This window comes from Chinchilla lanigera, unplaced genomic scaffold (genome assembly GCF_000276665.1).
Source record: "Chinchilla lanigera isolate Chin_1 unplaced genomic scaffold, ChiLan1.0 scaffold00098, whole genome shotgun sequence".
Lineage (NCBI taxonomy): Eukaryota > Metazoa > Chordata > Mammalia > Rodentia > Chinchillidae > Chinchilla > Chinchilla lanigera.
In genome coordinates this window covers 2,167,252-2,181,806 of record NW_004955499.1, presented here as the reverse complement: position 1 = coordinate 2,181,806, position 14,555 = coordinate 2,167,252, and the positions used below count along the sequence as shown (strand labels likewise).

Sequence of the window (14,555 nt, the reverse complement as noted above, 5' to 3'; positions counted from 1 at the left end):
CCATCCACCTATCCACCCATCCATCCATCCATCCACCCACCCATCCATCCATCCATCCATCCACACATCCATCCACCCACTCATCCGTCCATCCATCCATCCATCCATCCATCCAGCCATCCATCCACCCATCCATCCATTCACCCATCTACCCACCCATCCATCCATCCATCCACCCATCCACCCATCCATCCACTCATCCATCCACCCACCCGTCCATACATCCACCCATCCACTTATCCATCCATCCAGCCATCGGTCCATCCACCTATCCATCATCCATCCGTTCATTTCTCCTAGCATCCATCCATTATCATTCACCCATTTATTGTCAACCACCCATCTACGTGTCTGTCCGTGCGTCTTTCCACCCATCTTTCACCTGTCTGCCTCAATACATTACCATTGTACGTCTGTCTATCTCATCTTTATCCGTGTCAGTGAATTTATGCACCCCTCTTCTTGCCGTCGGTTACCCAGCTGCCCTTTGTTACCAGTTTATGCATCATCAGCCGATCAATCCGTCATCTATTGTTAATCTGTCAACCCCCCCTTTTGGCGACAGTCTTTTAATTTTAGTTTCTGGCTTTAATGTTTTGTATGTTCAAAACCCGGCCCCAGTGTGCTGCGTTCCCACGTCGAGTTTGCTCACGATTTCCGCCCGGCGCGGTACTCAGCACAGTGCGGACTAGACTGGGCTCCCCGAGTTTCCGATCCTGTGCTCCCCGGTGTCTGCCAGTTCCCGGGGGTCCTTCCTGCGCCTCCGTCACAGAGGTACATCGTAGAGCAAAACTAAGGCAGAGGAGGGGAAGTAGGGAGACACTGGCCTTTGCAGAAGAGAAGGGGACCAAGAGATGGAGGCAGAGGAAGAAGAAAAGAACTGAGACGTGTTCTGTGCATGCACCGGCTCGCCATGAGCAATGTGATCATTCCTGCCGCGCGCACGGACTGATCAAAGTGGAAATTTTTAAACAGAGGGCCAGAGTCAGGCGCGGCGTGTCCTTCCTGGGCTCGGCCACCAGAGGGCGCCATTGTCCGAGGATCGCTCGTTTCTTTGCCATTATTGCAGGGATACAATGTGACACTGCAGGTTACAGTAAATACAGATTATGCAAATACAGGCTATGCAAATACATGATATGCAAATACATGATATGCAAATGCAGGCTACACAAATACAGGCTATATAAACAGAACAGTGTATTCCTAATACAGACCATTAACATACAATACTATTGCCAGACTTCAGAAGAGTTACTAGAATAAAGTAGAAACGAGTTGGTAGTACAGCTGTACGTACAATTATACACAACATATGATTGTACCATGTATTGTACTACATAATTGTGAGGTGCATTATAACATGTAATTCTATAATACATTACACAATTATATAATATGCAATGATGTCATATATTAATATGCACAGAATATTATACTACTACGGTAATATTATCAATGTTAATATTGCGTCATATTATATCAATAGATTCCTAGTAATGGGATATTATAGTACACATTCATAACAATATATTATCATTAATATGCTATCTTGCTTTTTGTTGTTGTTTTTTTTTCCGGTACCAGGAATCAAACTCACGACGTTGTGCTTGCCAGGCAGTCGCTGTGCCCCTGAGCTAAATCCCCGGCCCCTACTTTATTGATAATATGCTGTAGATTTTATATTTTTATTATTATACAGAATGATATAGTTACATTTCACTTAATAGTCATTGCATTCAGCTTTTGGTAGAGGTAGTAGCACTAGTAGCGATTGAACCGAGACCTTCATGCCGAGCCATCCTCAGCCCTTTTTTGATTTTTTCCTTTGAGACAGGGCCTCACTAAGTCTGTGAATTGCCCAGGCTGGGATGTAATTGGCAGTCCTCCTGCCTCAGCCTCCCCAGTTTTGGAGCTAAAAGCACACAGGCCCCACTCACACCCAGATGCCGGCTGCTAATGTTCAGGGCCCTCGCCGCTGGTGAGTGAGTTCTCAGAGATAAAGCCAGGCGCCGAGAAAATCAGAGTTTTGAAGGTGTGCTGTGGAGGCAGACTACCCCTTCCAGCCCAGGTAAATGTTTTGCTCTTTTCTCCCGAGTACAGTACTGTGGCATTTCCTTTCACTGGCAAATGGCCCTTTTCCCCTGAGGACAGAGGATCCCTTTCACCTGTATATTGCATTTCACCTCTCAGAGTGGATCTCAACCTCAGACATCTGTGAAAGGTTTGCATTTGGATTCAACCAGCTGGAGGAATGCAGCCGACATTCCCTATCCTACTTTGTTTTATTTTGTTGGGTTTTTTTTTTTGGTGGTTGTTGTTTTTTTGAGACAGGGTCTCCTACGTAGTTGAGGCTGGCCTTGAACTCACTGTGTATCCCAGGCTCGCCTCGAAATCATGGAGATCCTCCTGCCTCAGTCTCCCAAAAGCTGGGGCTTAATCACTCTTATAAAATGTCATAGTCGGTTGGGTGTGGTGGTGCACACCTGTCATCCTAGCGCTCTGGGAGGCTGAGGCAGGAGGATCACAAGTTTTAGTGCAGCTTAGGCAATTTACCCAGTAAGACAGATGCTGTCTTAAAATTTAAAAAAAAAATGGGCTTGGGTTATAGTTCAGGGTGAGGGCCTTGCTTCTAGTCCCCAGTACTGTAGAAAACTTTTTTTAAAAATTTTAAGGCATGCCGTTTGTATGTAATCTACTGACATTGTAGTCACATGTACCCACATACTTTAAATAATCTCTCCGTGACTGGTAACACGCAATATAACACAAAGCCCACGGAGATAGTTGTCTCAGCAAGTTATCAACCATGAAATGCAAGAACATCCGTGCGGATGTGTTCAGCACCAATACAGTCTTTCCCCCTACCAATTTAGTCTGAAGTTCATTGAATTTATACGTCTGGAATCTCCAGTTAGGGAGAACCGACTGTGTATTTCTGTTTTGAGCATATTTTCAGAAATTTTTGTAATCTCCAGTCTCAGAAAGTCGAGGTCTGTTGGTTTCTGTCAGAGCAAGGACTGTAACCTTTATCCCGGGCAGTGAGGAGGTGAGAGGTGGCCTTCTGTGGAGCTGGGATGGCCACTGAAGACGGGGTGTAGTACTCAAGCTGAGCGGGGATCTTGTCATCCACCACCTTACCCTCCAAGTGAAACCTGCTCTTCCCTTTATTTTTCACTCCAGAGGTACAATAGGGCTTATTTTCCGGGGATGTCTTATGTTTTCTTTTTATGCACAAAAATCTACATTTATTCATGTACAAAAACCTGCATTTTTTTCAAGTACAGTCATGCATCTATTTGGGGACCGAGCCATAATTCAGTACGTCCGTCCGTCGTGTGCGGCAGATGTCCGGAGCACATCCTCCGGCTGAGACTTTGCAGGGACTTATTTTGGGCTAGGGCTGCTTTCAGGAGCATCACCAAAAATCAGGGTAGGGCTTATTCTCGGGTGGGTCTTATATTCAGGGAAATAGGATCTTTCATCTGCCCCCCCATTCTGTAAGACAGCTACAGTCGCTCAAAGAGTGTGTCCCTCAGCCTTCTCCTGCTGTAACAAAAAACCTGAGATTAGGAAGTCACCAACACCAAGTTTTTCCCTGGTTCACAGTCTGGGGTCCCCGCATCCCCTGCAGGGCCATGCCCCTGATGACATCACTTCCTCCTTTATGCCCAGTCCAAGGCCACACCCCCCATTGACATCACTTCCTCCTGTAGGCCTACTCCAAGGCCACGCCCCCCCATTGACATCACTTCCTCCTTTAGGCTCAGTCCAAGGCCATGCCATGATGTCATCACTTCCTCCTTTAGCCCCATTCCAAGGCCACACATCCCCATTGACATCACTTCTTCCTGTAGGCCCACTCCAAGGCCACACCCCCCCATTGACATCACTTCCTTCTGTTGGCCCACTCCAAGGCCATGCCCCCATTGACATCACTTCCTCCTTTAGGTCTACTCCAAGGCCACGACCCTCATTGACAACACTTCCTCCTTTAGGTCCACTCTAAGGCCACGCCCCCATTGACATCACTTCCTCCTTAAGTGTGTAAAGGAGTTTCCAGTAGCCCATCTTAACACCTGAGCCTTTCAGGACCTTGAACACCCAAACGGTAGCAAAGAGAGAAACACTCAGCTTGGAAGAGCACACAGCTTCTATCACAACTACATCTTCCTTCTGTCACTCTGAAGCAGGCCAGACAGTGCATAATTAATGAGCCAGGCTGTGTGCCCATAAAACTTTATTGACAGAGACAAGCTGTGGGCCACATTGCCAGCCCCTGGGGGTTGATCTCCGCTAAAAGGACAAGATAAGATCAGGGCTTTGTGTGACCCTCCTCTCAAAGGCATGACTTAAATTCACCCACATCAGGTGCCGTCTTCCGTAATACTCTGCGATATTGAGCACCATACGTGTTCAGCCATGTGTGTGGAATAAACTGCTATACCATCATTTCCTCTTGTGTGGTCCCTTTGCCATCTGAGAAGGGTCCAGCTCCCTCCGTCCTGTTCTCAGCCGTGTATTTTGCTCTTTATTTATATTTTGTTTCTCATATTAAAAAAACCATGTTATGTTTAAGTTTATGTGTCTGTTTACGCCTCATGTGAAGTAGACTCGTGTTCTGAGGTGCTGGTGAGTCACACACTGAAGGTGGAGGCATCATTTATTACGTGTCCGAATCCGCTAGTGCACGGGGGGAGGTACATGCAGTGTTCCAGCTGCCTGTGTCACGTACGTGTCCCTGCTCTAGCTGAGGGACGCTTAGCACATCCCTTCATTGCTTGGAGTCTCAGGGTTTTTTATTTCTCTGTAAAATGAAGGCGATGCGTGTTTGTCTCATAGAGCTGTTCTGAAAACAGAATAAAAATAGAAATGAGAATACTGCCCATCTCAGTCAAATTTGGAGTGTGCTTTCGTTGAGGAACTATTCAACACCTGAGACTCAAAGGGGGAGAGGTTTCCTGGTTTTACGGTTGAGGAGGGTGCGGTCTATGGTCGGTTTGATTTGGTTTGCAGTTTTGGGAGGTGCGGTCCATGGCCAGCTGCTCCAAGGCAGGAGCATCGGGGCGGACGGGCATTGGGGAAGAGAGATGCTCACATTGTAGCAGAGCAGGTGGACAGAGCCAGGGAGGAAGGGTCTCAGGACCGGATGTACATGTCACAGCTTACGCCGTGCACAGATGCACATAGAAGCATGCTTTACTAATCCCCTAGGTGACCCCCAAGCCAGGGAGGTCTTCACTTTCCCGTCATCATTACAGGGATTGCAGCAAGACGCTGGGTAGAGGCTGCTACCCGCCGTGTCACCAAGGGACCCCTGCCCTTCTGACCGACCCGCTGCTTCTGCCGGGGCCTCTGTGTGACCCTGCACCATCTCCTCCCCCTGCGTCCTCAGATAAAGATGATTGCAGTGTGGGAGAAAAGTGCGTGCAGAATAAATCCTTTTCCTCCCTGCTTGAAGCAGCAAAAGCCATGGCGACCAAGCGCAGATTTTCTTTTCTGTGTTTTTTTCTGTTTGGGTTTTGTTTTTTGGTTCCCACTCAAAATAGATTCCTTTTTTTTCCCCCGACAGGTTTCCTCCGTTTTTTGATGACAACCCATTCGGCATTTATCAAAAAATCCTCGCAGGAAAGATCGATTTCCCCAGACATTTGGATTTCAGTGCAAAGTGAGTGCGACACTTTCCCGGTCCTCGGGGTGTATATTTGGGACGCGTCCAGAATCACACAGGCTGGGTCCCCTCTTCCTTGCAAGCCGGAAGGGACAAGGTCTTAATTCTCCCCTGGTAACGACCTTTGATGGGGGAATGACTCTTGGTCGGGTTTCTTTCCTTGGAGATGAAGAATATTGAAAATTAGCCAATAAAGGTGTTCATCGGGGGTTTGGTAAAAGTACCTTTGAGATTTGAGAGGAAGTTTTCTTCTGTCTCACTGATCTCTGTGGTGGGCAAAACCGCTGATGTCTTTAGCAGACTTTATCTTTTATCTCTTCCTGAAATGCACGCCATCCTCGACCTAGGGGTTCAGAGCCCCACGGCTCCAAGAATATGCGCATGAGCTGAATTTTCATAACACTGAAGGTGCAGCAATAGGGTAGGAAAAATAACTTTGTTTTGTTAGTGTAAAAATGCTTTTGGTTGTCCAGACAATCCGCGTGGTCACCTTTTGGGTATTTTCTTAAAAACCAACATGAACTTCAATTTCTACTTATTTCACTGCGTTTGTTCAGTGAGTGGATGGACAGGTTTACTACTCTCTCTTGATCAGAAAAAGGAGCTAAATGCATCTAATGGAGGAATGAACTATTTATTTGTTTGATCATTAAAAGAAAACTGGGCATGACGGCACACGCTTGTCATGCCAGCACTCGGGAGGCTGAGGCAGAAGGATCTTTGCAAGTTCAGGGTCAGCCTGGGCTACATAGTGAGTTCAAAGCCAGCCTGAACTGCATAGCAAGACCCTGTTTCCTTTTCTGTCCCTGCCCTCCATCCCTTGATCCCTCCCCATCTGAGAAAGATCCATCTCCCTACTTCCTGTGGTCTGTCTCTTATTTTGCTCTTTATTTATACTTTGTGATCACCATAGAAGCAAAACTATGTGACACTGAAGCTTGTGTGTCTGATTTGTTTCACTTAATAATAGTTATTTCACTTAAGGAGAGTTCCTGTTCTATCCTTGTTCATGGCAGACTAGTACTCCGCAGTGTGTAATTTCCATTTTCTTGACAAACACTCCTCAGCGCTCCTCCCCTTAACTCTGGCTGTTTGTCCCAGTGGCCTGACCCCATGCGAATAATGTACAAAGAGGCAATGGGAAGAAATAAGTGCTAGCTAGGGGCGGAACTCAGTGATAGAGTCTGCCTAGCGTAGACAAGGCGCTGGGTTCTATCCCACCACTGCAAGGAAGGGAAGGAGGGAAGGAAGAAGGAGAACGGAAGGAAGGATGGACGGGAGGGACAGACGGAGGCTTAGAAAGTGTTCTGCGAAAGTCTCAGTGGAGCCGTGGTCCAAATGCATATGGCGGCCTGGGTGGCTTTTCTCTGTCTCTAAGCCGCATCTGTGTGAAGCGTCTCAGGTTGCATCTGCCTCTTTATTTCTTCTCAAACAGAGACCTCATCAAGAAGCTGCTTGTGGTGGACCGCACGCGGCGCCTGGGGAACATGAAGGTGGGTGTCTGACTCCGGGGGGCCCGTCCCCATCAGGGCGCTGAGGGAGCTCCTGCGGTCCCAGCTCGGGCTTTGCAGGTCTAGACCCGGGCTCGGGGTTCGGCTTTCCATGTGGGCCCAATTTTCCATCTGGATTTTGGGGTTTACAGCCTCAGCCTGCCTCTCTGCCTCACCTCCCGTTCCCTCTGTCACGCCTAGGACATCGCGGTCATTTTTAACTCATTGCTCCTTGTTTGTACTATACTGTACTACTTATTTATGTATTTTTTGGGTTTTTGAGACAGGGTCTAGCTGTGTGGTCCAGGCTGGCTTTGAGTTCACAATGTAGCCCAGGCTGGACTCGAACCCACAGAGATCCTCCTGCCTCATCCTCCCTGGTGAGTGCTGGGATGACAGGCGTGCACCACCAAGGCTGGCTTCCATTGTTTATACTTTTTAAAAAAACTTCTAGGATAGAATTGAAAAACCAACAATCAGTTCATGCATTCTGAGTGCATAATTCAATGATTTTTCTTTTTTTTGGGGTGGTAATGGGGATTGAACCCAGAGCCTTTGCACTGAGCTCCGTCCCCAGCCATTTTCACTTTTTATTTTGAGACAGGGTCTCGGCTAGGTCACTGAGTACCCCATGCTGAGCTCCAACTTGCAGTAGTCCTGCCTCAGCCTCCCAGAGTGCTAGGATTGCAGGTGTGCACCACCACACCCACCTTAGTGGCTTTTCCTATAGGCACAATATGTAACCCCTTACTATAGTCAACTCTAACTGGTTTTCAACTGCTCTAAACAAGACATCAGGTGCCGGTCAGCTTTCAGACTGTTAGGTTTTCTTCTAATCACCCTTCCTTAGGAAATCACCCATGGGCTTCCTGTCCCTACAGATGTTGTTATTCTCATCTTCCTGTAGGTGAAATTGTATGAACATGAGCTTTTCTGTCCAGCCTCCCCTGCTTGACAGTGTTTTCTTTGTTCTTTTTCTGGTGTTGCGTACCTTTTCATGACTAAGTAGTACTCCACCACATTGTGTTTACCCATTCATCCATCATGGATGTTTCCATTATTTCCGATTTTTAGATGTGCTACAGTAAAAGTCTTTGTTAGAGTAAAAGTCATATTACCATGAGTCCCCTCGAAATCCTCCCGGCTTTGCACATACTCATCCTGCCATCCTGGACGCTTTCTGCAGCAGCTCTGGAGTCCTCCTTCCTGAGGGTGTTTAGCTGTGCTGTCCTGGTTACCTCAGTGTCCTGAATGGAGTCAAAACTTTGACCTTTCCTGGTCATTTTGACCTTGGGGAGGAGCCGGAAGTCACACAGTGCCGGATCTGGTGACTGAGGTGGACGACAACACAGCGTCGTGTGTTTAGGAGCTGCCTTTCCGCTGGACAGCACTCGGCACTAGCAGTCACCAAGTTTCTGATCACACCTCGGAAGACCCTCAGGAAAGAGGCCTCCAGGGCTATTGTAGGAAGTGGCCGGGACGGCGGGATGAGTGCGTTTATCGGCGGAAGGATTTTGAGAGGGATTCAGGACCACGTGTCTTACTGACACTAACTTTTAAAATTTAAACATTCCCCATATTTTTAGCTCATGCCTTATACACCATTCAGGGACCTCCAGTTTCTACGTCTTTAAAATGCTGAATAAGTCGGGCGTGGTGGCGCACGCCTGTCATCCCAGCACTCGGGAGGCTGAGGCAGGAGGATCGTTGTGAGTTGAAGACCAGCCTGGGCTACACAGTGAGCTCAAGGCCGGCCTGAACTGCGTAGCAAAGCTCTGTCTCAAAAAGACAGGAAGAAAAGAACGTAGCTAAAGCGCTGACCTCACCTGTGTGCCTCTCTTTGCTTTGAAGAACGGAGCGGAAGACGTCAAGCGCCACCGCTGGTTCCGAGCCGTGGACTGGGACTCCGTCCCGCAGAGGAAGTTAAAGGTCAGCGCCAGCCCCAGCCCCCAGCCGCCCAGCGCGCCGCAGCTCTGACCGCTTAGAGGTCAGCTGCGGAGGTTCTCGGCGGGCACGAGCGCGGTGGCGCACGCCTGTCATCCCGCGCTCTGGGAGGCTGAGGCAGGAAGATCGCAAATTCATGCTCAGCCTGGGCTTAGCGACTTAGCAAGACCTCAAAATAAGAAATGACAGTTCCTGGGGCTGCACCTCAGTACGAAGGCCGTGGGTTCCATTTTTTTTGTTTACTCCTCCCCGCTCCCCCCGCTGGAAAACCGTTTTTGCCTCGGTAGTCTCTTCTTCCAGTATTTCCAAAACCAAGACAGTGTGGAAAGTTGTGCGTGGCCAGCTTCTCTGTCTGCTTCCAAAGCACCTGTAGGCCGTCACATTTTATTAGATTTTTCCCTGTCTTCTTCCGGTTTCTTTACACTAATAAAAGGCCATATGCATAGAAATACTCTTTTTTTTTCCACACTGTTTTATACAAAATGTACAGGAGTACAAGCCAGAGGGTTTGAGCATTGCATTTTATACTAATAGCTCTAATCGGGACACCTACACCCCTGCCTGTAACCTTTTTTCATTTTATTCTATTCTATTCTGTTCTACTCTTACTTTATTTTGTTATTTTATTTTATTTTTATTTTTGTAGTACTGGGATTTAAACCCAGGACCTTTGCACTGAGCTACGTCCCCAGCCCTCAAGTGTTAAATCTTGAAACAGGATTTTTATCAAGTGGCCCAGGCAGGGCTTGAACTTGTGGTCCTCCTGCCTCGGCCTCCTGAGAGGTCATTTTTTCCCAAGCGCTTCCTATGCGGTCCTGGTGCTGTGTGTCCTGGCCTCAGGGTCCCTCCGTGGATGGGTGGATTAGAGTCTGCTGGTTGCTTCCTCCAGAGAGTACCCTGGCTTATTTCGTGTTGGCGAGGAGAAATTTCCACACTGGCTCAGCCGCTAAACCCTCCAGAAGTCTTGCTTGTTTTCAATTTTCTTTCTCCACAGAGATTGTACGTGTTCACAGCCCCTAGGGGAATAATTTCCAAGTCCTCCTTTGTATCTACGCAGCCTCCAAAGACGGAGCCGAATATTTTGACACATTTGCCAGACCAGTGGTCAGAAAACTGTGGCTTGATGCAATTTTACTTTTTCCCATACTGGATTCAACTCAAGGCCTTCACCCTGACTTCCATCCCTGGCACTTTATTTTTTTTTTATTTTGAGACTAGGTCTCGCTAAGTCACAGAGTTGCCCAGGCTGGCTCAAACTCAAGATCCTCCTGCCTCAGCCTCCCGCAGTGCTGGGATGACTGGCGTGCTCCACCATGCCCAGCCGTGTTCTGGTCTTGACTTGAAGACAAACATCACCTCATGATTCTTGCCCTGAAATAAAGAAAACTGAGGGGAGAAATGTTTCTAGCATACTCAGAGAAGGCTCGAAAGCGAGCATAAGAATTTCAGGAGATTATGGCAGATTTAGTTGGTATCTGTGCACCTCCTAGAATCTTTGAGTTGCCTGTGGGTTCAACCATCACATATCCAGAAATCAGCAAATTACAAGCTACAGTCAAAATCTGGCCCTTTGCTTGTGTTTATAAATAAAGTTTTATTGACACAAAGCCACATCCATTCACCACAGGTGGTCTAGGGGAGCATCTATGCCACAAGTGCCTACTTCAGTAGTTGCAGCAGAAGTAGTGGTAGCTGCAGAAATGAAAATATGGACACACTGTCTCTAGGTGGGGAATACCTCCACCTCACGGGTCCCTTTACAGTAATTCAAGAGGACCAGTGTTTCATTAATGCTGGCTAATTACATCCCGATCTCCTAGACCTGGGCAGGCAGGTGTATCAGTCAGCTTTCCCATTACTGGGACATCCACAGCTTTACTTTGGCTCATGGTTTGAGAGGGTGCAGTCCATGGCCAGCTGCTGCAAGGCAGGAGCATCATGGCCGACGGGTTTAGCAGAGGAAAGATACTCACATCTTGGTGGCCAGGAAGTGGGGGTGGGCAGACAGGAAGTGACCAGAGACCAGACATGCTCCCTAGGTGTTATACACAGTGTTCAAGACCCCACCGTTTCTTTCCAAGCATGACTGTATTTTTCCGTGGCATCCCACAGCCCCCCATTGTACCCAAGTTATCGGGCGATGGTGATACCTCCAACTTTGAAACTTACCCCGAGAATGACTGGGACCCAGCTCCTCCGGTGACCGAGAAAGATTTGGAAATCTTCAAGAACTTCTGAGGACTGGAACTCACGTCTGGAAGGTAAGGTCTGCCTTTATTTTGAGGAATTAGCAGAAAATGAAGTTGATGCTACCCCACCTCAAGGTCAGGTATTTACAAGGTACAGAGTCCATCTTTCATTTACTCGGATAGAAATAAGAAACAGAAAAAGTCAAAGTTCAAGGTGAGCATGGCGGAGCATGCTTATAATCTCTGCTACTCAGGAGGCTGAGGCGGTAAGATCCTAAGTTTCAGGCCAGCGTGGGGAACTTAGCAAAACCAACTGAGACTAGAAAACGTAAAAGAAGGGCTGGGGATGTAACTTAGTGTTCCCTGAGTTCAATCCCCATTACAAAATAATGCACCACAGCGGTCCACTCTAACCTGATGTATTGTACCAAAGTATTAAATGGAAAGTTTCAGAAATGACCAATATTTAAGATTTACATTGCTTCTGGTTCTGCGTAACATCATAAAGTCTCATGATTTTTGTGCTGCATTCTGCATGGGACATGGGTGATCTCTTTGTCCCATTTACCCATGTTTTATGTGCTACCTACCCCTTGGTCACCATCTGAGTTATCAGGCCAGTTATCGCTGCGTTGATGTCATTCTTTAAGTGACCTTTCTGTAGTAGCTTAATGCTAGTCCCAGAGCATAGGTCCTTCCCCATGTGGCGTTGGTCCTATCTCCCACTGTTATAAAAACAAAGATAGCAGAAAGATACTTTAACAGACAGGAGCTAGATGTGGTGCTGCATGCCTGTAAACCCAGCTGCCCAGGAAGCTGAGGCAGGAGAATCGCCAATTCCAGCCCAGCCGAGACAACTTAGCAAAACTCTTTGTCAAAATGAAGAATAAAAGAATGGCTGGGTATAAAGCTTAATGTAACAGTCATAGATTATGTTGCCAGTAGAGGGAGACAGAGACAGAGAGAGAGGAAGGACCACATATGCCTTTTATTAAATTGTTGTATTCTACTATTGTTAATCTCTTAATGTGCATAATTTATAAACTAAGCTATCATGTGTGCATATACATGATATCCAATATATGATATTAAATGTGTGTACAGTTATTCAGTGTACAAGATTCACTGCAATGCAATATACAATATGTACAAAATCCATCCTGTTATACAATGTATAACAGATATTGAAAAGAGTAGGGCCTAGGATATAGCTCAGTGGCATAAGCGCTTGCCTGGTAAGCCTAAGGTCATGAGTTTGAGTCCCAGTACCAAAAAAAAATAAGAAATTTAAAAAAATAAACAGTAGACATGGAGATTTGGTAGTGCAGTAAAACCTTAGTTTGTGAGAATAATTCATTCCATTTGTATACCAACATGAGAGAGAGAGAGAGAGAGACGGGGAGGGATCAGTTGTGATTGTGTGACATCCAGCATCATGTCCTACTTGTATTGCGATATCATACTTGTTTATCAAGTTAGTACTACTTAGGAATCTTTGCTCATCTTTCAGAACACTCACAGACCAAGTTACTTGCAATCCAAGGGTTGATTATTTATGCTTTGGGACCTTGTACTAGTTATCTTTCCATTACTGTAAGAAAAACACCTGAGAAAAATCCACTTAAAAGACAAGTTTATTAGGCTCATGGTTTCAGAGGGTTCAGTCCATGATCGGCTGCTCCAAGATAGGAGCATCATGGTGGATGGGCGGGGGGGCGGGAAGATGCTCACATCATGGCCACCAGGAGGGAGAGAAAGAGGGGGAGAGAGAGAGAGGTGGGGGAAGGGGGTGGAAGCCAGGTACTGTCCCCTGCTTCATACCTCCATGACGCACTTGTTCACCTAGTTTCCCGAATTTCCCACATTGTGAATAATGCCATTGAATTATGATCCCATGGGTCAGTTAATCCATTTATGAGATCCGAGCTCCATGATCCAATCAATCTGTAGAAGCTCCACCTCCAAACACACGGATTCTTTTCTTTTCCTTTCTGTTCTTTTCTTTCTTTTTCTTATAACACTGGATGTTGAACCCAGGGTCTTTGCACTGGGCTCCATCCCCAGCCACTTTTTTATTTTTATTTTTCAGACAGGGTCTCACGAAGTTGCACAGTTTCCCAGCCTGGGCTTGAACTTGTGATTCCCCTGCCTCCCCCTCCCCATGTGCTAAGACGAACGGGTGTGCTCCACCGTGCAGGGCTTCAGTGAATATTTCCAGACTGCTGTTGACCCTGAGTAATTAAAACTGTGTAGGAGGGAACCAAGAATAACGGGGGTTCCTGCCTGGTTGGTGGAAAGGAAGTTTTACATAGACGATGAGATGTGAAACGTCGAATATAGACGTTATGTAGAAACCGGAGAGATCGTTTCTCATCTGTCTCATTCCCTGCCAGGAACACGGAGATTTCAGCGCCCCCCTGAGTCGAAGACTGGAATGCACGCGGGACACAGAAGAAACCCTTCCGTGCGGGCTGGGGAAACCCCGCATCTATGCGCAGCGGCATGTACAGAGATTAGAGGGGGGTTGGCATCCACGGACTTGATACTGTTTAAGCAACTGGAAACCTACTGCCACGCAGGAAGTCTGCAGAGTGCGTTTGGCTGTAGACTGCGCCTGACCTGGTAACACTGTGCCCCTCGGTCCCTCTCCTGACTCCTTCACTTTGGAAGTGTGAACTGGACTCTTGCGACGACCACAGATGGCGAGTGTGTGTGTGTGTTTGTGTGTGTGTGTGTGCAAGCGCACAAGTGTGCGTATGCGTGAGTGTGAGAAAGACACGAGCCCCGTGCAGAAATTACGCAGTTTTGTAAATGTTCACCTTTCGCAAAGCCTCTGGGGTTTATTTTTTTCCAAAGGCTCTTCCCGTTCTTGGGGACAGAAATCTCCGGTCTATGATATATGCAGTTTTTCTAAATCACCTTCTATGCATTTTACAAGTAAGAAGAAAATACAGTACGCAGGTCTTCGTCCGGGGCCTTCGCTGTTTCCCAGCTGCTCACTCAGCCTGCAGACTGTGAGAAAGGGGGCAGAAATAAGAGTGAATTTTTACCTCAGAGCAACTAGGCACAGTCAAGGTGCTGGGGAGGGGGCGGGGGTCCCAGAGTCCGGGTATCGGTCACATAGAGGAGCTGCAGCGCGCAAAACCAGCTAGAAGCTGTCTGTGCAAATTCCCCAGTAAAACTCCAGTTTGTGTGTCTCATACCAGCGGCACTTCCCAAGATTCCAGGAATTCTTTCTTTTTTCCTCTCTTTTTCTGTCCT

General features: G+C 47.2%; 1 protein-coding gene across 1 annotated transcript in view; it reads left to right on the top strand.

Annotated features, from left to right (window-relative positions):
• Positions 1–14,555, top strand: part of Prkx (protein kinase, X-linked) — a gene marked incomplete at its 3' end in the record, with an annotated part of 60,259 nt that extends 45,704 nt beyond the window's left edge. Inside the window, 5 exon segments of the mRNA XM_013505599.1 lie at positions 5,573–5,668; positions 7,107–7,164; positions 9,013–9,090; positions 11,218–11,366; positions 13,688–14,555. Of these exon segments, the coding sequence (XP_013361053.1) occupies positions 5,573–5,668; positions 7,107–7,164; positions 9,013–9,090; positions 11,218–11,343 (358 nt within the window).